This window comes from Lactuca virosa, chromosome 4, assembly GCF_052849685.1.
Source record: "Lactuca virosa cultivar CGN04683 chromosome 4, Lactuca_virosa_CGN04683_v6, whole genome shotgun sequence".
NCBI lineage: Eukaryota > Viridiplantae > Streptophyta > Magnoliopsida > Asterales > Asteraceae > Lactuca > Lactuca virosa.
The window spans coordinates 158,824,947-158,848,833 of NC_136429.1; the positions used below are offsets into that span (position 1 = coordinate 158,824,947).

The 23,887-nt window shown below is 34.7% G+C and overlaps 1 protein-coding gene across 1 annotated transcript; it reads right to left on the bottom strand.

Moving 5' to 3' along the window:
• Window positions 1–9,416: 9,416 nt before the first annotated feature.
• On the bottom strand, window positions 9,417–11,866 carry LOC145107626 (cytochrome P450 736A117-like). Its single transcript, XM_079044562.1, has 2 exons — window positions 10,903–11,866; window positions 9,417–10,266 (listed from the first exon to the last, which is right to left on the bottom strand). The coding sequence occupies exons 1-2, from the start codon at window positions 11,815–11,817 to the stop codon at window positions 9,658–9,660; spliced, it is 1,524 nt and encodes a 507-aa protein (XP_078900688.1). The 5' UTR covers window positions 11,818–11,866; the 3' UTR covers window positions 9,417–9,657.
• Between the last annotated feature and the right edge of the window lie 12,021 nt (window positions 11,867–23,887).

The window sequence follows — 23,887 nt, forward strand, 5'->3', positions numbered from 1 at the left end:
GTATGTGTCGATTCTTTTTATGATTATATGTTTTTATTTTTAAATTCTCACCAAACAGTCACCATTATTCCTAAAAGAGGATTAGCAACCCTCCATTTGCTAAGATATTTCCAAAACAACCCTCCATTCATATTTCAAGATTTAAAACAATCATTTTGATTTAAATCATTTCAAAAATAATCCCATTAGTTTGATTTGTTACAAAATAGTCCCGAAAGCGTTTCAAAGTTCAAGAATTGTTGAACTTCGTTTTTTCACTCAAAGCTTCACCAAAACCAAGCTTAGATCGAGATCACGCATCGAAAGTGAGTTTCTACGGCCCCTCTTTTACTGTTTTTATATTTGGGGGAGAATACATGCATGTCTATTAAAGTTTGATGTTTTTCAAGTTTTTATACGTTAAAATGCATCATACTTGTTATTGGTCAAATGTTTATGAAATAGCAAATCTAAAATGTTATAAATCGTTAATCAATCATACAAGTTTAAGTAGACTGCTGAAATATAATATACTTATACTCTGTTGTGAAATATTCATTAATATTAATAAAAATCACAAGATTTTGGAAAGATTGCTATGATAACAAAAGTTAAGATTAAAAGTCATAAAAATGACAATTTTATATGTATAAGTTAAAGTATCGACTAGTAGTATGAAAAGATATACAAATGACCAAAAATATTATTCGAGTATAAAACGAAAGTACATTGTCATATTTGATGGAAAGACCAAGATTATAAAAATATATAATTAATAGTTTAAATTATTGAAAATTAACTTTTAATATATATAAATTATGTAAAAATGAATGTAAAATTAATTAATATATTTTTATATTAAATATAAAAATATAACTCATTCTACTAAGTTATGAATTTTATTGCAATAAATAACATGATCGACTTCAGAACTTAAGAGTCGTTATTTGCGACATATTATATTGTATTAATCACGTGAATTATAAATATTATGGAATTTGTTGGTTTCACATTGATTGAAACCTGAAAAATATTATATAAGCAGCCGTTATGCTACCCAAATTTCGTCATAACAGACAATAGGAAATGTGGAAATCATTAAGTGTTATGAATCCCAAATACTAAAAGACTTAAATCAAAATCATTCATAAACATCAAAGAATTATAAGTATTCAAGAGTCTTGTATCGGAAAGTTTATGATTAGGATGCGTAGACATATTGCTAGGATCCATCACACCCACGGGACGTTCTATATGAGATACGTTTGTTCTAAAAGCTTTATGAGTTAGGATCATTTCCTAAGTTGCATGAGCTATGCTTGTTACCACACTAAGACCATACATCTTAGAAAAAATCCCTCTGTATCATAACCGTTAATTCGTATGGAACGAGGAACGTCAAGTATAAGTTCTGGATCATGTACTTCTTTGGGTTGACATCCCGTCATCGGTTTGTAGTTACAACCATCGGCAGACGAGTCGAGATTGGGCGTTGGCGTTTCCTTCACAAATTTTTTCATCACGTCATCAAAAACGTGGTGTGGGCTTTCAACACAACCTTTCAGTGTTGGTGCAGAGGTGTTCGTTACAGTTTGGTTATGAGCTCATTATAGATCCCAGATTTGCCTTGTTACCATATAGAACCGATATTGGGTTTATACGGGGTTTTTGTTCACTGGAATAGTTTGTCACCTAAAACAATAAGTATCAATACTAGAAATTAGTTATATAACACTTAATTAATATCATGACACAGCTGATTAAGGTTTAATAACTTACAATTTATAAGTTATTTATATAAACTCTGTTTTTATATGAAAACACCATAGTTATGTGGGAGGAGTTTTCCCCACTGGTTAAGTGCCGGTTCCCAAATTAAGTAAGATAATAATTAAATATAACTACGACACGATTTTACAAAGTTTATAAATTCGAAACTTATGAGTTTTACATATAAACTATACAAACACTTGTACAAGATTTCTATAGTAAAGTTAGCCATTTTATGTTTTCACAAGATGCAATATGACTTTATTTTATATAAATTGACACTCAAAATCCTTATATAAAAAACATTTTGGTCATGAGAACCGTATAATTTGATATAAGTCTGAATTACTTAAAGTGTATTTTTCCAAATTTTGTACTTTTGGATTTGAACAAATGATACTTATGAATGAGTCCAAATACGTTTTTATAACTCAATTGTGTTATACTTTTGATAGAAAGATACGTATTTATAAAAGCTGAACCAGATAAATTTTATAAAACGCTCTTGGTTATAAAAATACTTTGTGTCAAAACGTGTAGAACTAACCAACAATTTTGTTGACGTATCTTAATGCATGTATTCTCAGGTTTATTAGCAGATTGGAAGGATTTGCATAGAAGACTTTCCATTGTTTACTACACCTTTGTAAACGTCGATTGTTAGGCGTGTGTCTCGATTTAGCAATGGGCTTGTCAATGTAATTACTCTTTCGGTAATAATAGAAGATTATATTTGTACTGTTCAATTGTGATTACTGATTTACGTCGCGCACCTCGGCGTTTCTGCTGGCGTCCAGGGGTGTGACATGACAATCTCCCTCGATGTTTCTATCTAAAAACATGTCGTCCCCATCATATGTCAACGCTAAATCTTCGATATATGGTTGTTGGTCGGCTCTTCCAATTCAATTTCATAAAACCCTCCAATTTCTCAGCTTATGATTTCAAATGAGACCTAGTACGATTACACTCTGATTTTCATTCGATAATTCGATATTATAAGGGCAAGATTTCCTCCAGCGGTTTAGGTTCCGTTTGTGCTTACTTGCATACTTAGACATCCAATATAAGATTCCCAATCGATTCCACTTTTCAATCTTTCCATATTCTACCACATCGTCGAAGCCACTATATTTAGTTGCTTTTTTTGTAAATTGTTCCTTGCAGCCCACTACAGTGAAATTGGTTCAATTTCTTATTGTTTACTTTTAAATTGATGGATTATGCTTTTCAGATAAAGATGGAGAAAGAATGAAGGCACCCATTTGGTTGATGTGTGTTGGGCAAGAAAACTGCAATTCTAACAGGGTACATGTCATTATAGCCCAACACTATCGTCATTTATTCGATTTGGTCACTAAAGTATTTTTTTTTGCTCAATAGGTCATTAAACTTACAACTTAAATGTCTATTAAGTCACTTTCGTTAGTTTTTAACAGATCATCCGTTAACCAATTATTATAAGTTACAAGAATGGTCCTTATGGTTTCAATTTCTTTTGTGGTTGGGTCCTTTACCAGCATCATACATCACCTGCACCACCACCGTTCACTCCGTTCACTTCTGGTGCCCACCAACGTTTACCTTGAGCAACTCCCATGATTTTTTATTTAGATTTTAGTTTACCGGTCGATTTTAAGTAAAAATATGATATATTTAGTAGAAACTCCAACCACTTAAATCCCTTAAATCGACCAAAAATATACTAGATCAATAAAAATGGTCATCGTAGAAGTTTGCAAACTGCATTTAATATTATTTGGTGAAATAGTTGCATTAAAAATGATCAATTTTTAATATGTGGTTATTGTCGCAAATAAAAATGTATACGTTGGTAGTTAGTGAACTGCATATAGTGTTGCATGGTTTAACAATTTCATTCCGATAATCCAATTCAAATAAGCATGTTATGTATATACTTTGTGAAGCTAAGGAGTATTGATGCATTATATGTAAGAAAAAGTTAACTCATGAATATCTTATTGGTAATTAATTGATTATTTAGAAAATAGACGTTGTTACACTTTCATTCAATATTGATCCTGAACATTTTTTTTAAAATGCATTCTTTAAAATTGAAACTCCTTGAAATTATTTTTTATAAAAATTAAAATCGATTGAGACTTTTTTTGTGAGTGATCATATGTTAGAATAATGGTTAACGGGGTTGCCCGAGGTGAAGGGTGGTGGTTGTCTAAATTGAATGGTGGTGATGTCGGTGATGAATTGTGCTGGTGTGGGACCAACCACAAAAGAAATTGAAATCATAGGGACCATTCGTGTAATTTATAAAAGCTGGTTAACAGATGATATGTTAAAAACTAACGAAAGTGACTTAACAGACATGTAATTGTAAGTTTAATGACCTATTGCACAAAAAAAAAAAATACTTTAGTGACCAAATTGGATAAATGACAATAGTTGATTTGACTGGTTGTTGATAGATTATGTTTAGGAGTGGTCGTTGCAACACTTTGTTTGACATATTCTTATACTTCAAAAAGAGGTGAGAATCGAAGGCTTATTTTGATATATTTTTTAAGAAATTATGTCATTTTTAATAAATGCTTGTGTTTTAGGAATATGAATGAGAGTGTATTAACTGGAAAAAGTTAAAAGTTTGTGGTCAATAAAGAAAATACATACTCATTTCTTGCATTTAGCCCTTTTTTGGTGAAATACAGGTGAGAGGGCTCTTCATGGAGTTGATATTAATTATTACGGTGGGTGAAATATCACATGTAGCATGTTGAAATAAATAAGAAGTAATACATTTGGTCCATTTTAACATGTAGCAAGTATTGTTTTATTTTAACATTGGCTTGAAATTTGCAATTTACTAGACAAGGGCATGCCAATTTTGAGACTATTTGTAGAAAGACATGACAAATACAGAAAGAAGTTTAAAGGAATTGAGGTCCAAAGCATGGAATGTGTCATGTTATTATTGGGATAATTCTACTAAATTGGGTGAAATTAAATTCTTTGAAATAATTCATTATTTGGTCTCTTAGGCCTCGTTTGTTTTTCTACAAAAATACTTTTTGAGCACTTTTCCCTTCTGACGGGTAGACGTTTCGCAAGTGCACGTCTTCTTCCGCAAACTTGGAAAAAGACAAAAGACATTTAACCACTTCCAAAACAAACAACACCTTAGTCTTTAAGACCTATTGTACGATCTTCTTTCTATTAGTTAGAATTCTGCATACGGTTCCATTGCAATGCTGGAATTGTGTGATCGATTCTATGACAATGCTTACACAGAGATATCCTTATGCATCATAAGTCCCCCAGTAAGTTCAATTATATATTTCATTTACTCGAAGATAAATGGGTAGTAATGAATTCGTCTATTATCATTTTTGATAATGTAGATTATTCTCACTGTAAGCCACTTTGGGAACATGTCAACAAGCTACACAACACGCATGTGTGAATTTCATTGGCTGGGATATAGCTTACCAATATCTAATGGCAAAAACATATTTCCATATTGAAATGTTAGTTATCACTTATTACTCTGTATTCCTTCAAGGTATGTCTAATTTTTCATTTATATTTAATCACTCGACCAACATACGTTTTTACCTCAAAAATTACATAAAGAACTTCATGATTGACTGGGAAGATCTCTAAAGAATTGCCTTTTGGCAAGATTTTCATGTTTATCATGAAGCTCGAAGGGAAGAATGCCATATATAGTAAATAAATTAACAGAATTAAGTTGCTATTCTAAACTATCAACACGTAAACAAATATATAAAAAAACATCAATTGCGAAGCACGAGCATGTTTACTAGTTACAATTATTGTTTAACTTACACCAAAAATCACGCTTAAAGTGACCCGCTTTTGACATCACTATCATACCAAACGTTTTGATCTTTTTGTTGGTTTTGTCATAACTGTCATATTTACGTATGTCTCTTGCCCTTTCCTTATTTTTTAGAATTATTTTTCTTATTCTTAACCATGTGAACAAAAGGTTGTCCTTATTCAACTTTGCTACTTTTTTTTTTTCATTTGCACATGAAGATATTTTTAAATGCATAAAAGACAATGATATCTATTCCCTTTAACGTTTCATGGTATGTTTGAAAAATTTCTAGGATTATGGAAGTTTGTCAATTACACTTGACATAATAATAAATTCATTTATTTTCATATTTGTATCGTGAATTGGCCAATGCGACGAAGTTCATTGCGTTCTTCCATGTAGAGCTGACAAAAACTAACATGATACGCTAACCTAGTAACCTACAAGAAATAAACACAATACTTCACACAAATTAAATGGGCCAGGTTCAGGTCAAACTCTTTTAAGCCGACACAAAAATACAAATTCACAATGTCTAAACCATAAACCCACCAACTGACACAAATTCAACGCGAAATAAATGAGTTTGGGTAAAACATTTTAGCTGTTTAAGTAAATAAGTTGATATGACACGACATGACAAATAAACTATTAATGTTAGGTTCGAATTTTTTCAACCCATTTTCGCATGACATAAATCCAAAATGACACGACAAATTTTCCATGACAAGCTTTGAATTGCTAGATTCATCGGCTAATATTCAAGTTTTGTTTATTTGGTGTCTCATGTTTTAATCTTAGATAAATTTATGCCCACATTGGATGGATTTATGCTATAACTTCAGTTTGATCAAAACATATATGATTCATAGTTTAATGGAATAGTTGAATGTGATGAAATATCTAGTTGGATTAAACTCAACAAAGTCGTGAAGATTTTGATGTGGGGTTGGTGGCTCTACCGTAGACAACACTGTCCCCTCCTATGGAGGTACCGACATATAGGAGAGTTACCACCAATTGAAGTACCATGTGGCATATATAACCCGTGAACACTTACTCTCATTTCTCTCTTTACCATCTTTAGTTGTATCGCATGCATAAAGACTTGTACCAAAATAATTTTGTATGTTTTTAATATTTTGTGAATTAGTTTTGTTGATTTTAACTAGTTTGTATTAACTTAAAAGTAAAAATTCGAATGGGTTAGGAGAGATGAAAAATATAATTTTTCATATGTTGCAGATAGGAAAGGTGAAACTAAAAGATGAGAAAAAAGTTGATATAGCACGGATGTTATGAATAGGTTGAGAGGGATGAAGTCCTTATTCACTCCTTCCGTTCTTGTTAGACGTCGTATTGAAAGATTCAACAAATATGGAGTTTATGGTCAACCATAAGGTACAACATTATATATGTAGTTATGCTAAGAACAAGTCAGTAAAACATAATATTTTATATTTTTTATTTAGATAAATTGATTTTTTTAGGCTGCCCGGAGTGGGAGGCTGGAAGACTCGTGGAGGCCGACGTGTCAGCCTCCAAGACGCGTGAACACCGCCCCCAACTCCGGTGGGTTGGGCTTGGCGTCTTCACGGAGACGAGAGAGGACGGGCGATTTGATTGGCTACTCGACTTTTTGACCGTTGAATGCATTTGACCGTTTGTAAAAAAAAATTTAATTAATTAATTAATTACCATACCTTCTCTATATATATCAACCTTTATTTTCCCATTTCAAACACACACACCACAAGTTTTGAACACAAACATATACACTACCAAAAAATTATTCTTTCCTCCATGGTTCCAAACCAAAAATATCGCACCAACCCTGAACACCCTAAACACTCCAAATGATCCGTTAGCAAATATTGACTACATGCAATTGTTATCATCTCCCGTTGCACAACAACCTCTATTCACCAATCTTTCATACCACCACACTACTACCAACAACAACAACCACCACAATTCGTTCAACCCCAATTTCAAGCCTTTCAACAACAATATTCTCCGCAATTTCAGCCCCAAACTTCCCAATGCCAACAAACTTCACAACCATCTCAAGTTCCATTATCTCAATCTCAACCCGTAAACCTCGACTTTGAAGACGACGACGAACGGGTTCAAGAAACACAACCAAGTCGTAGAAGGCAAACGAGCCGGACAAACGACTCGGTGAATGCTAAATGGCATGACCTTAGAGCGGCTTGCACCAAATTTAACGGCGTATTTGACAATTTAAAAAATATGTATCGAAGTGGTAGTAACGATTTCAACATTTTATCAACCGCGTTGCACCAATACAAAATTACCAACAATGGTAAACCTTTTGGCAACAAAAAGCGTGGAAAGTTTGTCGCAATGGTCCAAAATGGGTCCTTTCAGTGGCGAATCTAGAACAAAATATCACGTGGTTCCTAAATTAAGTGGAGCCGATAAAAAAAAATCAGCAACACTTGTGAGGGGTCGGGCCGGGTCAGATCGTGTACAATTTAATGAAATATAACTGAAAAAACCGATCAGGCACCACCAATTAAAATTTTAAAAAACCGACTAAAATATAATTGAAAAAACCAAACGATTTAATGAAAAACTAGTTGATTATTAATGCATTAATACCTTATTGTTTGATAAAAAACTATATATTATATTTAACCCTATATATTTAACAACACAAATGCTCCATGTAACTTATTTTTTTTCTCCTTTTAAAATGGTTTTTTAAGAAATTTTTTAAAAAACAAACTCAAGGTAGGTCCTTTATTTTTTCTAAGGTGGTTCCTAATTTTTGTGGTATATATATTATAAATAAAATTCAAATCTTAGGTAGGTCCAAGGACCTACCTTCATGCTTGTTAAATACGCCCTTGGGTCCTTTATCCGGAAACGGCGCATTCGGGATTTACTACCGGTTCCAACAAAAGGCCGAGAACGTCCGAGTCGGACGTTGGTGTTAACCTCGACCTCAATGATGAGTTCGACGCCACCGAGGAGGAGGGTCCACCGGACGTCCATCTTCGTCGACCACCAGGAAGGGACAAAGCGAGAAAGGGGGCTTTGTCTAGGGGAAAATCAACCAACGAAGACGTACTAGCGGAGAAAATCGACAAAACTCTACATTTTTTAGAAAAAAAAATTTTGATTCAACAGAGGAACAACGTTGGTGACAATTGGCACTCACCAATCTTCAAATTGTAAACACGGTGCCGCAACCAAATCTCGACCCAGAAAATTTAAGGGTGTTTTTGAAAATTCAACAAGAAGTTCTCGACCAATATCGCAACTAGATTTTATTCTATGTTTTTTAGTAATTTAGGTTTAATTTTCTACGTTATTTTTATGTTTTTTTTAGTATTTTAGTTTTCATTTTCTATGTGTTTTTATGTTTTTTTTAGTAATTTAGGTTTAATTTTCTATGTTTTAAATTATGTAATGTGGTTTTAATTAATGTAAAATATTTTATTATTTTTTTAACTTATGTTTTTATCTAATTTAATTATAAAAAAAAGATAATTGTGGAGTGGTGACCATTTCCTAAGTCTAGTGTTTTGGTGGTGAAGGTGACTTGGCGCAGAGGAGAGGTGACACCACTTTTCCGGTGAGTTGGTGGTGACTACTCCCCACAGCCTTAGTGGCGAAATCACATTCACCTTCCTTTTAAAATGATTTTTTTTACAAAAAGAATTTATATATTAGTATGCCCTAATAAACTTTGGTGCATTAGTTAATGCAATTACAGCTAGATCTCTATGCAAACAGCTATGCACCCCAAGCGTCCATAAATGGTTCACATAGTTTTAATGTCACCTTATTTGGTAGACTAGATATCCAATTATATATACCATTATGCCGCTGCAATTTGACTAATTTTGATTATCACTTTTACCATCAAACATTCAAACTGTCACACAATCGTCTGATAAACAATTATTAGATACAATCTGCATGTGTTGTGTTACCATATGCAGCAAAGATATATATGTAAATACAAACATACATTCTGCAAGACCGCATACATAAACATAGTTAACCCGTAGCTACTCGACCTAAAACAGAAATGCATAGCAACACTAGACATATATAAGTTATGAAGTGAAAGGTGTTGCTACAGCCAAAAGCGGAGTATTCTTACGAATAGTAAGGCCTGGTCGTTCAGTCATATCTAGATCCTCTTCCTTCCCATTCGGTAACTCCCAGTCAAACTTGAGCAAAAGATTGGCCAACACATTCTCATTTGTAGCCATTGCAAATGCAATCCCAGGACACCCCCTCCTTCCAGCCCCAAATGGGATCAAATCAAAGTCAAGACCTTTGTAATCAATTGAACAATCCAAAAATCTCTCAGGTTTAAACTCATCGGGTTCATCCCACACTTTAGTGTCTCTTGCAATGGCCCATGCATTAATGATTACCCTAGTTCCTTTCATGACATCGTAGCCCATGACTTTCACATCTTGGCTGGCAACACGAGGAATTAAGGTTGGGATTGGAGGATGAAGCCGAAGAGTTTCTTTAAACACAGCTTTTAAGTACTTCATGTTGTCGATATCATCATCGTTTATCTTTGACTTGCCTTTAAGAACCATCCTTACTTCATCCTGAAGTTTCTTGAGAATCTTTGGATGTTTTAGAAGTTCTGTAAATGTCCATTCTAATACTGTTGCTGTTGTATCTGTTCCAGCGGTATATGCATCCTAGATAAGATATATCAAAGCTTAATTTGTTACCATGAATTAATATGTAACTTAGTCATTCTGTATATTTAATTAATGCTTATATATTTTATTATTTTTGAATGAATATGAATACTAACCGATTTAAGTATTGGCCGGTACTGGATATATTTAAATATACATACTAGTCCATAAACCGTGAATCGTGCTACATGGAGGCATCTTGATAAAGACGAAATCCATGAGATGCACGAACTATAAAATATACAACAACTATACGTCTATATCCATTTTAAATAAATTATTTAAGATTTTTTCAAATCTTCTTGCAGTAAGTCAAAGGACCAGCTTTGTATGATGAATCTTTTGTTTTACCACGTGGATTTGTTCTTTGAATTGAATTGAAAAAGTAACGATTTTGACGAACGGTTATTTTAACCATTTAATTAATCATTGATACCTTATAGACAAAATTTCTGGATCTACTACTAATTCTAATGAAGGCACGTATGTTTTCAGATGAATGTTTTACTTTTAGATTGCTTATTGAACGAAGGGCGATCCAAGTCAACTGGATATACTTAATCTGTCTTTTTTTTTAAAGAACAAATATCATCGATCAAAATATTAAAGTCAAGATAGTGGAAAGAGAGTTACCAATAGGAGTGCTTTAATTGCAAGTCTGTCGATAGTAACGCCTATGTTATCATCCTTCTGAATCTTAAGTAGTATATCAACGAAGTCTTCACCACCACCACCACCAGCTGCCGACCCTTTCTTCAGCCCTTCCTCCACCACACCGTCCAAGAACTCATCCACCTCTCTCGCCATCCTCTCGACTTTAGCATTCAGTCCTCTCAATCGATCCACCCATGCAAGCTGAGGAATAAAATCCTCCAAATTAAGACCTCCCAATATCTCGAAAAACTGCCTCAGCATATTCTTAAACTTCCTCCCGCTCTCTCCCTCGCTATACTTCCTTCCAAACGTCAACCTACAGACCACATCATTCGTAAGCATCACAAACATATCACTCAAATCCACCACCTGGTCACCAGATTTCTTGATTTTATTAACAACAAAGGCGATCTCTTCATCCCTCACTTCACTACTAGATTCCACCCTTTTGTTGCTCAAGAAATGGAGAACCATTATGCTCTTGACTTGCCTCCAGTACTCGCCATAAGGTGCTACCGAGACCTCTTTCAGGTCGTAGAGCAGTTTCCGCCACATTTTCACTTCGGGTCTGTTGGCAAATATGAGATCTTGGGTTTTCATTATCTCGGAGGCTGCTTTGGCTGATGATACCACCAGGGTTGGGATGCAGCCCATGTGGATGAGCATGAGTGGACCACCGTGGAGTTGGGATAACGAATGGAGGGAGCGATGGAGGAGTGGGCTGATCTGATGGAGGTTACCGATCACCGGTAGTTTTGGTGGTGAAGGTGGTAGGTTTCTCTTGGTTGAAGGTCGAGTAAAGTAGTAGAGTTTGATGAGAAAGAACACTAGCATTATCAAAGTGGAAGCGTACACCAAAGGAGCCATTGTTTCGTTTTTGGTGAAACTCAACATTTTGAGAAAATGAAGTGGTGTGGCTGCCTTCGTCTCTTCTATATGTGAGTTTATTTATATTTGAACTTATATTTTTATATTAATAATGATACATACTAACAAATTTTATTTATTTATAACTATGTCAAAAGAAGGTTAAAGATGAAGTATTAAATAAATTAAAACCAACGACAATTCATGGGTTGGGATAGGAAAAACCCAAAAAAAAAAAAAAAAAAAAATTTAAATTTTTTTCTAAAATATATTTTAAACTTCAGTATAAATTTAATATTAAAGATATTCAATATTATTCTATGTTGAATCGTATCAACTAAATCTTTTTAATGATGTACCTTTTTTTTCTCTATATTTTTTGATATATTAAACAAATAAAAGAAAACGGCTAGGATATAAAATAAATAATTGAACTTTAGAGTGTATAATATGTAACATGAAAGTAAAAGAAAAAATTGCAAACATGGTCCTTATCGTTTGTTATTTTATGTGGTTGGATCCATATTGTTTCAAAATTATAAATTCTTTCTTTTTTTAATTGATTATGGATTTGGTCCTTCAAAACTAAAAAAATACTCCCTTATTTTATATATATATATATATATATATATATATATATATATATATATATATATATATATATATATATATATATATATATATATAATATTTTATTATTATTAAATATAAAAAAGAGACCACACACAAACCCCACCCTACCCCACCCCACCCCTTCTCTCTGTCACTGTCTCAACTCTCAACCCTTCTTCTTCCTAAGAACCATAATCCAATTTTCTCGATGCTTGAAGAAGATCCACACATAGACGCACAATCGGACACACAAATCTTTCCTTCTTCCCTTACCATCGGCGTAACTCCTCCCCTTACAGTCGGCGTTTGGATCCGATTTGTAGATTTGTTCTCAAAGACATGTGGGTTCGATTCCTACACCAATACACCGATACAACCACCATTATGACGATGATGTGCCACTAACGTTTGCACCTCCGCATTCCTCTACTGCATATTCTCTATTTTGTTCTCTCACCACTCACCAGGCACCGAAAAGATAAAGATGCGAAGGATTTGTGGATTTGGTTTTGTATTTTCTGAAAAAGATTTAAGCCTGGTTTCAATCATTCATGGGCTTTAGAGATTTAGGTAATATGAGTTATGAACAATGTAATGTTTTGCAAGTTATCCATTGTTACAGGGAAGATATGGCTTAGTGATATTTTTGGGTTAGTTCAAAAAATCCGTTTTGTTCTATTTTTGCCTTTGATTTAGTGATAAGAATTTGTTCTTGGCTTTGACAATGGAAACGAGAAACATATTTTTATGTCTGATTTCTATGTTTAATTTCATCTCTGAGTCCTTTGCTTTCGTCTGTGTTTGAATTCATCCACGAAAATATATTTTTAGGTTTGCTTTGTTGCTATAATTACAACGGAAAATGGTGATGATTTTTGGTGGTGATGTTTATTACATGTGGGTGGGAAAATATGACTGAAGAAGATGAAGTAGGGGTAAGGGTAGGGTGACCGGGATGGGGATAATTCCTTTATCAAAATTTAAAAATTGTTTAAAAATGAAAACAAAATATGAATGATAAATTAAAAGGGAAAAATAGTTTTAAATTTGATAGGGATCAAATGTGTAATCAAGATAGACTAAAAGGACCAAATCTCCAACCAATGTAGACAAAAGGTTCAAATCCATTATTACCACATAAAATGATAAACCGTATGAATTGATTTTGCAATGATATCTATGAAAGCTTGCATCCAATTTGTGTATGTGTGTTGTGGCCACCTACATGACACTTTTTGTCATGATAAGTTTTTAGGACCGATTCCAACCACACATATATAAGGCGTGTAAAAAAACAATAGTTAGAAGGTGATAGATTGATAATCTGATATAAAACGTGTAAAAAAAAAAGCAATAGTTAGAATGTGATAGACTGATATGATAGCTGATAGGTGTTTAACAATAGAGAATCTTTCAAGACGGCTATAGACATTTTTTGGGGTGGATTTTAAACTTTAGTCACAAAAATCCGAAATTCCGGCTATAGACATGCATTCTGCGGAGCACCACTCTACGGGCTCTGCGGAATGACGAAATCTCCGCGGATCAATGAATTGTATACGATATCAGACTCACCAAAGAATCTCCGCAGAGCTACCTCCGCGGAGACATTAAACCCTCCGCGGAGTGATGGTTTTAACGTTCATTAAATCCTCCACAGAGGTTGTGACAAGGGCTCTGCGGAGGCGTTAACCTCTCCACGGAATGGGTGGTTAGATGGGTATTAGCGACGGTTTTTTGTTATATAAAAGATTTTTTTTTGATCTATTTTAAAATATCCATCAGTTGTAGGTGAATTTTTATTCAAAGAAAATGTGAGTTTTGTTATTTTATGTACGGGGGTTTTTGGCAGTTGAGTAATGGAATTAACACCTACGTTAGACCAAAGTTTAACAACTTAGGTTTACTACTTCCGTCTAATTTTGACCGTCGGATATTGTTTGATTTGGTTTAAACTAAGGCTAATACGTTCAATAGTAATATATCATTGTCATTTCAATACCTGGTTCATGGGTATGTTATGAATATTGTAGACGAAACAAATGTTCATCAACTCAGAAATGTAATGTCTGAAACGAAGGAGATTGTGCATTTGTATTTGGAGGTGTTCAATAGTAATATATCATTTGTATTTGTATTTGTATTTGGTGGGATGTCAAATCCACCAAGCAAATTACACCATTTGTTTGCAAATAAAACGTAACATAATGGTAAAAAAGGGTATCGATCCTTGTGTAAATGGTTGTATTCAATCACCAATGCAACCAAATAGAACTAGTGTAATAAAACTAACTAACTACAATTAAACTAAAAAGAGGGGTTTTGTAATTGCTTTAAAACTAAAAGACTTGAATAACTAAAAAGCTTGCAATTAAGCAAGATGGTGAGGTTCTCAAATATTGGAGAGAATTGGTCAACCAAGGCAATTCAACACAATGATTTAATGATTTATGTGTTTATCATTAGGATTTAATATGAAGCTTATCATTCATCCCAAATTAGTATTAGTAATCATGAAGCATGATATGCCAAGATTCCTCATAGGTAGTATGGAGGTTGGGGAAGCCCATAACACACCTTCTTAATCAAAATCAAGGATTCAATTGAAGCAATTGAACCCAAGGAAGTTGATTAGCCTTAAGAATGAAGGAATCCCCAATTCCTAGAGGACGTCAATGCTTACACATCATAAAGGAGTCATGATTAATAAGCTACAAATAATTTCTACCATCATAAAGCCCTTGTTCTAAATAAATTCAATGATTAAATGCTAAACCAAAGAAATAAACCAACAATTGCTCATTCAAGTACCAAGCTCATGATCAAAGTATTAAACACGCATAAGAAATATTAACTAGAATCATAAACATAAGATAAATGACAACTAAGCATGAATCCTTCAAACCCCACAAATATCCAAGGGTTTTAGCCAAAGTTAACCAAAATAGAGAAACTAGTCACTCATGACAACAAAATAACAATCACAAAAGTGTTTTTGCATCAAGAAACTAACAATTACTTTGAAAGATGAGAAAAATGTGTATCAAGCTCCCAAAAATCGCCTCCAATGGTCTCTAATGGTGGAAAATCGAAGTATGAGCTGCTAGACCTAACCCCCAAGTAAATGGTGAGCAAAATGACCAAAATGCCCAAAAGTGTGCAGTTGCGCGGGTACCCTCGCAAGTGTTGCGCGAATGAGACTCCACCCTCGCAAACGATGTTGGAATGCTATTGGCTCTTTTTTCTCCACTACACCACTCCACTACTCAATATTCTCTTGGACCCCTCCACACTTTACATGATTCAAATTTGGCCAATCATCTTCAAGCTTCAAATGTGGATAGTCCAAGCCCAAAATAAGAATCCAAGACCCATCTTCATAAGCTCACTTCATCCAAGTCTTCAACTTTTTAAGCCCAATTCTTCTTTGATGGATCCAGAAAGCCCAATAATGCCTCGAAAGCCCACAAAGCCCGTCTCCAAGCTAATCCATAACCGCAACGAGCTCCAAAACCCTACAAAATACCTCATGCAAAATAGAAAGTACCCGACACAATCCATGATAAAGAAAATAAAAAATATACAATGCATTACTAATAAAAAGAGCGAAAAATACAAAAATAAACTATAAAAAGGAAGGAAATAAAATAAACTATCATCGGTTGACAAGATTGTATCATACAATGTTGAGAACATTGTATCTGATAATGTTTAAGAGTGTACACAAGAAGAAACTGTGGAAATGAATACAGTGGAAGAAGAAAATTTATATGAGTGTGGAAGACTGGGTGACAAAACTTTGTCAGACGATGAAGAATCAAATGAAGGCTGGTCAGAAGATGAGTTCACACAAAAAAAAAAGCTTCAGACATCTTTTACGATATGCCTCCCATACCTGATTTTCCTGATCCCATTCTTGAACATGGACCATTTCACAGTTTAGGTCCAAATGATGATATGTTTGTTCGTCAAAAGTATGATAACAAACAACAACGAATATTTGCTTTGAGTCTTAAAGCAACCAGAGAAAAGTTTTAGTTTAAGACCAAACGTTCTAACAAAAACCGTTACGAGGTATATTGTGAAATTGAGAACTGTAGTTGGTGTTTATATGTAAAACGCCTTGATCCGACTGATGAATTTGAAATCAGGACTTTCAACAACGTGCACACATGTTCGTCATTACTAATACACCCAAATCATAAGTACGTAAATAAAAAAGTCATGGGTACTATATTGCATGAGATTATGGGAAAAACTCGTTCGAAGGTTTGGAGGCCTAATGAAATATCAAGGGATTTGAATGCTTTGCTAGAAATCAATGTAAGTTACAAACAAGTTTGGCGTGCAAAACAATATGCTATGGAACTGTTGTTGGGATCCTCTGAAGAATGTTTTTCCAAACTTGCTATTTATTTTCACAATTTGAAGAAGCATAATCCCAATACAGTGGCCTATATACAAACAGATTATAAAGATTGCTTCGAGTGTTGTTTTTATGCCACTAGGAGCACGGTAAATACAAAAAACTTGTTATTTAATATATACTAATTTGTAAAAAAATGTAGAGTGTTTATGTGTTCCATACAAATATATTGCAGATACGAGCGTTCAAATGTTTTTTTTCGTAAAGTCATAGTTATGGATGGTGCCCATTTGAATGGGGGTTTTAAGGGAACCATATTGCATGCAGTAGCTATGGATGGGAACAACCAGATAGTGCCCATTGCGCACATAATATGGAAAAAAGAGAGTGGTCTTACTTGTACATGGTTTCTTGAAAAGTTGTATGAATGCATTGGTGATTGTCAAGATTTAACCTTTGTAAGTGATAGGGCCGATGCAATTCGGGTTAGTGTTGAAATTTTTTTCCCAAACTCTCATCATGGCGTGTGTGCTTTTCATCTACTAGGAAACATAGTACACCGGTTTGGGAAAAATGATAAAACAAAAGTCTTGTTTTGGAGGCTTGTGAGAGCTTACAAAAGAAATGTATTTGATGATTTGTAGTATAGATTTAGTTCTACTAGGCCGCAAGTAGCGGCGTACCTAAGTGAAATTCCACATGCTAAATGGACTAGAGCATATTCCTTTTTGAAATGGTACGATTACAAGACCTCCAACAGTGCAGAGTCCATGAATGCTTTATCTGTAGATGCAAGGAAGATGCCTATAATACCCCTTCTTGAGTTCTTCCATCGTCTTTCACAGGAATGGTGTAACAAGCGTCGCATCGATGGAGGTATGACTTTAATTTGGACTTTAATTAGGTCGAATAATAAGTTAATTGTATATATGTTCTTTATAGGGAAACATTCAACAATGCTAACGGAGTGGGCTGAAAAAGTAGTTAGCAAAAATGAAGTGCATACGATAGGATGGTCCGTTTCAGGTGTTTCAGACGCAAGAGACGCACGAGACGCAATATACACACATGACACAAGGGACGTAAAGAGAAGACTATTGTTCAACGTTTGATTTGAATTATTGATGTTGTATTTATAACTAAGTATGTTATGTTTTGGAAGACGTTGATTGTGTAATTTGAAATGGTGTGATTACTTTAAAGATTATGGGTTATTTTATGATTATATATAATGCATCATTACTAGTAGAGTTAATTTCATAAAATAACTTAAACTCAAAGATAATACATATAACAAACCAAAACCCCATAATAAACTTACAACAACAGTAATTAACTTAAGGGAATTGCAATGGATACTTATCTTTCTCCATTGTTATGTAATCATCCCTAATTATTAGTTTATCTTCATGCTCTTTGATTTTATTTTTATTAATCTGCATCCTTTCCTCAGCCTCGTTGCACTCTGCTGCAATGACGTCACGACGTTCAGTGAGAGCCCGAGATGACTCTTTATCTTTTTTTTGTTCTTCAGCCCATTGCAATTGTTGCAAAGTATCATCAGACATATATGGCCCTCTCATGTTTGGTGATGGTGCAAGAAAAGGGTCTATCAGATCACAATAGTAACAATCAACTTCTTTGCACGAGCAAATATAAAAATTTGAAGATGAACTCATATTAAAATTCAAAATAATTTGTAACTCTTTACCAAAACTTCAACGATCATCTTTGCCAATATATAGACACTTCAACTCCGCTAAGAGCTGTTTGTCAGTCCGCAGAGCTGTTTGTCAGGAATCTAAGGATGTTATTTGTTGTGATTCATACATTACAATTATTTATTAAAAGGTAAACATTATTAATTAAAAGGTAAACATTATTTATTAAAAACTAAACAATGTCAACGGACCAAAACTAAGGTTAACATATAACTGAATACAAACTAATATTCGTTGTGATCCATAAATTACAATTCAAGTAAATTGTCGTGGAGGTAAGACGACAACACTTTCAACTGGTATTTCCCAATGCATAAGGATTGGAATAGGATTCACCGTATCAGTTTGAAAAGCATTTCGATACACTGCGGTAGTTAACTTTAAATTTACCATTTGCTGGATTTCTTCAATTTCAAGCTTGTGTAGTGATGCTATAGCGTGATCACAAGGTATACTGCATTTTTTCCATTTCACGCAAGTACAAATACCACGTTCTAATTGCACGGATTCGGTGGTTAAATACTTACTCACTTCATGTCTGTCGCCCACAACATGCCTAACCCTACAACCATTGGAGTGGATAAATCTTTTTTGAAGCACCTTAAGTGCATAAGGGGTCAGAAGACCATGAAATTCCCCTGTGAAATGAACTGAATCATCATATAAAAATTATGATGTCATAATGTTTAATAAAATTTCATTATTACCTCCGAATGCAGCACGTTGAACATACACTCCTTGCATCGAGTCATGGACCATTTGAATGATTGTTGTTATTGGTAACTCATGCCGGTTTGTTCTTATCCAATTGACGACATCAGGAATATCAATGAATTTAACATTGAAACGTACTTTAGGGGAAAAAGCTCGTACCCATTTTGCAATGGCAATATTGTCAAGCAAGTGAATATCATTCCCATTCACCTCATTTTGTAAGTTGTTCAAAACACGCATAAAAATCAGACATATTATACGCTTTGCATGTCTTCCAGAAAACTGCTCCACAACTGTATTACTTCGGTGGAAGCGTGTATTTTCTCAGTTATATTTTTACAACAATAGCCATGATATGAATCAGGGTAGACTCTCCGAACTACGAAGTCTATGGACTCAGACATATGGCTTATGAAACTGTGACATCCCCATTTTCACGGCCAGAAAAGACCGATTTTGTTTATGCTTTATAAAAATCAGAGTACTTCTTTTAATAAAAATGTTGCGGAATTAGTTCCCAGTAAAACATGATAAATTCATTATCAAAGCATTTCCGAAGAAATGTATTTTTATTCATTTTAAAACATTTGGGATGTCATCGTCAATACAGAAACATAAGCATAAACAGAACTTACATTCATTTACACTAGTGATCTACATCTGTTTTAAATCTCTCAGTGTAAAGTAGCTTCATATTGACACCTGTGATACAAATAAGCTTGAGTGGGTCAGGTTGGGAAACCTGGTGAGTACATAGGGTTTTCAACCCACAATAATATAATTATTATGTTTAAACATCAAACAATCAACCCAATTACCCATCCCCATTATCTTCTTTACTCTTAAGGATCTACCCTAAGAATCAACTATTCCTCATTCATTCATTCCTAAGGATCATCCTAAGGAATCGGCACGAAGTCCATCGTCACCGGGGTTTAGGCACTAAGTCTGCATAGTCGCCAGGATTTATACAATAGACACTAAGTCCTCATAGTCACTAGGGTTTAGGCACTAAGTCTGCATAGTCGTCATGGTTTATACAACAGACACTAAGTCCGCATAGTCGCCAGGGTTTTGGCACCAAGTCTGCATGATCGCCAAGGTTTAGGCACCAAGTCTGCATGATCGCCAGGGTTTAGAGTACACCGGGTGAACACATCGTTCACAACACCTACAGGTTGCGAGCCTGCTAGCGTTCCATTGGACTGTCTAGAATAGTCTGTGGTTGTCATCCATACTCTGCTAGATGACGGGGACATCATTTGGGAAAAAGGCTTCTCACATCGTCCACCTCTCACCCTTACCTCATGGTCTAACTCATCATCCAACTCACATGTCATCTACCAATGTTTTACCCAACATATTATGTAGATATAAATACATATACAGTTTAAATCATATAAAACTTGTATAAAATCGTTCCTCCAGCATAGATAGCAAGTATACAGATAATATGCACACATAGCACGTAATTTATATAAAATACTTCATATCTATGTGTAAGATGAAAGTAACTATGCACTCACTTGAAAAGGTGGTGATTCCGAACTCAAACAGCGCTTCGCTTCTTAAAAAAATAATTTCCTTCGACGAAACCTAGTATTATTACCACTAGAGTTTAGTCTATTATTCGCCGAGACTAATTAATAGTCTAGCTATTATTACTATTATATAAGCGTTAAACAATACTTATATAACCCATAATAATAGCCCAAGTACTTATTATAAGTTCCTAATAACGTTACTATAATTAAATAAAAGCTATATTAAAAATAGCGTAGGCGTAGCTCACTTACAGCAGGTTTTATAGAAAACCGGGATTTGCTTGGAGCAGCGTTCCCGAGCCGAAAATCTCTTCTTCTCGGAGCCTTCGAGCACTCCGGGGCTTCCGCCTCGTGCTAGGGAGGTTCCCTAGGCTTTTCGGGGGGTTTCGGGGCTAGAGAGAGGTTCTAGAGAGAGAGAGTAAAGAGAAGAAATAATGGGAAAGGTGTGAAGAAAATGAGGGTGGGAGAGGTTCTATTTATATAGTGAAAAATGGCTGAACTTGGTGCCACATGTCACCATCTAGTGGCAAGACTTGGGGAGAAAGCAATGACCAAGATTGTGCCACATCACCCATTTTCGCACAACACACTTCTGACTTCTAAAATCCGTAACTTTCACATACGACCTCCGTTTTTGACGTTCTTTATATTCACGTGTAGGTAAAAATAAGATCTACAACTTTCATTTTGACTCCGTCGGCTAATTCTCGACCGATCTTAAATTTAACAGTACGAGGAGATTATACTGTTAAATGTCCGCGTAAAATTCATAACTTCTACATACGGACTCTGTTTTCGTCTGTCTTTTTACCGTTGAGTTCCTATTAATGAGATCTTCAATTCTCATTTAGGTCGCGTAGGCCAAAAACCGCTCGATCTAAAATTCGAGTTTCGGGTTGTGCACTACTAAGCCAAATCTTAGAAAATTCATAACTTCCTCATACGAAGTCAGATTTGGGCGTTCTTTTTTAGTATGTTCTCGGTTTAACGTATAATACAACTTTTGTTTAGATTTCTAAGGCTAAAAAGTCCTCCATCGTAAATTCACTATTTACGTCTCCCGGTGTCGTGCCGGTTTTGCCAAAAAACTTCGACGTACCATAACTTCTTCGTTATGACTCGGATTTCAACGTTCTTTATATGTACGGAACCCTTGAGACGTATTCTACAGCTTGGTTAATATTATTTATTCTAAATAATCTTTTGTCAAAAAGTCGTTTTCGACCCCTATTATATCTAAATTGACTAGCCCGGATCTACGGGCGTTACAGAAACCAACTTCCGTACTGTCACCTAAACATTCTTTCAGCCCCCTCATGAACCATACCCATGACTCGTCACAATTTTTGGTTCCCAAAGCAAATGCTATGAGCAGGGGTTCATGGTTTCCATCTAAAGCAACCACAATGTACATGGATGTTATGTACGTCCCAATTAGAGGTGCGTGACCAACGAATATGATTGGTATCATAGGCGTGAGAAACGTACGAATCTGCAAGTAAAGATAAGAATATTAGCCATATAACAACTTCAATAACAAAAAATTTACTATAAAGGATTACATACCACGCATCCCAATGCCACAAAACAAAATTGGAAACGATTGTACAAATCTTTCTTAATGCACGTGAAGGTGTTAGGATTGGTTCTTTGAAGATTATGAAAGAAAATCGGTAAGTTGGAGAAACTTATTTTGAATACCTCATTGACTGAACTCATTTTGATAACTTTCAACAACTTCTAAAAATGAAAATGGTTGTCCAATTTAAACGTAATCCATATTCATTATTCCGCAGAACTGTTTAGGCAATCCGCGGAAGTGACTGAATTGGCAGTCCGCGTAAGTAATGAATTGGCAGTCTGTAGAAGTGACTTGTCAGTCCGCATAACTGACTTGGCAGTCTGTGTAACCTATCTTGTCAGTTCGCATAACTGACTTGGCATTTCGCGTAACTGACCTGTCAGTCCGCGTAACTGACTTATCAGTTCGCTTAACTGACTTGGCAGTCCGCGTAACCTATCATGTCAGTCCTCATAACCTATCTTTTTATATAATAAAGCTTGTATCTATTTGAAATTCACATCTTTTATTCACAAAAGGGATCCTTTCACAAAATGGCATCCAATGTACCAAGTTCTTCGAATGCAGCAAATCCGTCAAATGCAGCAGCTCCATCAAATGGTACACGTCCATGGACGACAACAGAGGTGTTGGTCCTAACACGATGCTAGATTACCTTTTACGAGGGTCTACCGGCAATGGCTCCTCTTCATTGTCTTGTTGGTGATGAATGGTCCCGCCTAATAACTTTGTTTAACCATGAGTTGGGAGAAGGACAAGAACAGGTAAAACCCGATATTTTTAGTAAATGGATGGATTTAAAGATAAAAGTCACATGGTTCAATCGATGCTACAATTATGAGAAAATGCGACGCTCTCATGCAGATGATGAAGAACTTTTTGAAGACGTGAACGGATATTAGATTTTCGAGTTTGGTGGAAATGAGTTCGAGTATACGGACGTTTGGAATCTCATTAAAAATAAACATTTTTTCATTTAGACGACTCTTTTATTTGTAATGTTTTATGTAATGTTTGTCAGTCCTATATCTTATATGTAATGTTTATTTTTATGTTTTCTTTTTGTAATGTTTTTATGTTATTTGTAATGTTTTTTTATCTGTGTATCGTAATATTTTTTGGTGCATTCTGTTTCAAAAAATAAAGGATAAATAACATAATACAAACGCAAAAAAAAAAAAAAAAAAATCAACCATAGTACATATAAATAAAGAAATATAAACACAGTACAAGTTAAAAATACGGGAGATCTTTCAAAAGATTCCAAGGGGCTTCATAGTCGAAAATCTCTCCGTTGCTAATGGATTTGTATTATTCTTTAGCCGCCTCCAAGATGTCTTCCTCAATATCATTCACACGTGCGTCTTCAATCTTCTTATAAAGATCGTTGAATAACACAACTTCTGTTTTCAATTCATACCATTTTGCTGCTATATAAAGCGTGTTGTGATGGTTTTCTAAGGTGGTTTGAGCGTCAGTGTTGAAGGTATTGGTTAAAAGGAGCCAAAACATTGTATCATCCAAAATGTTGTTCTCGTAGACATTAATATATGCACGA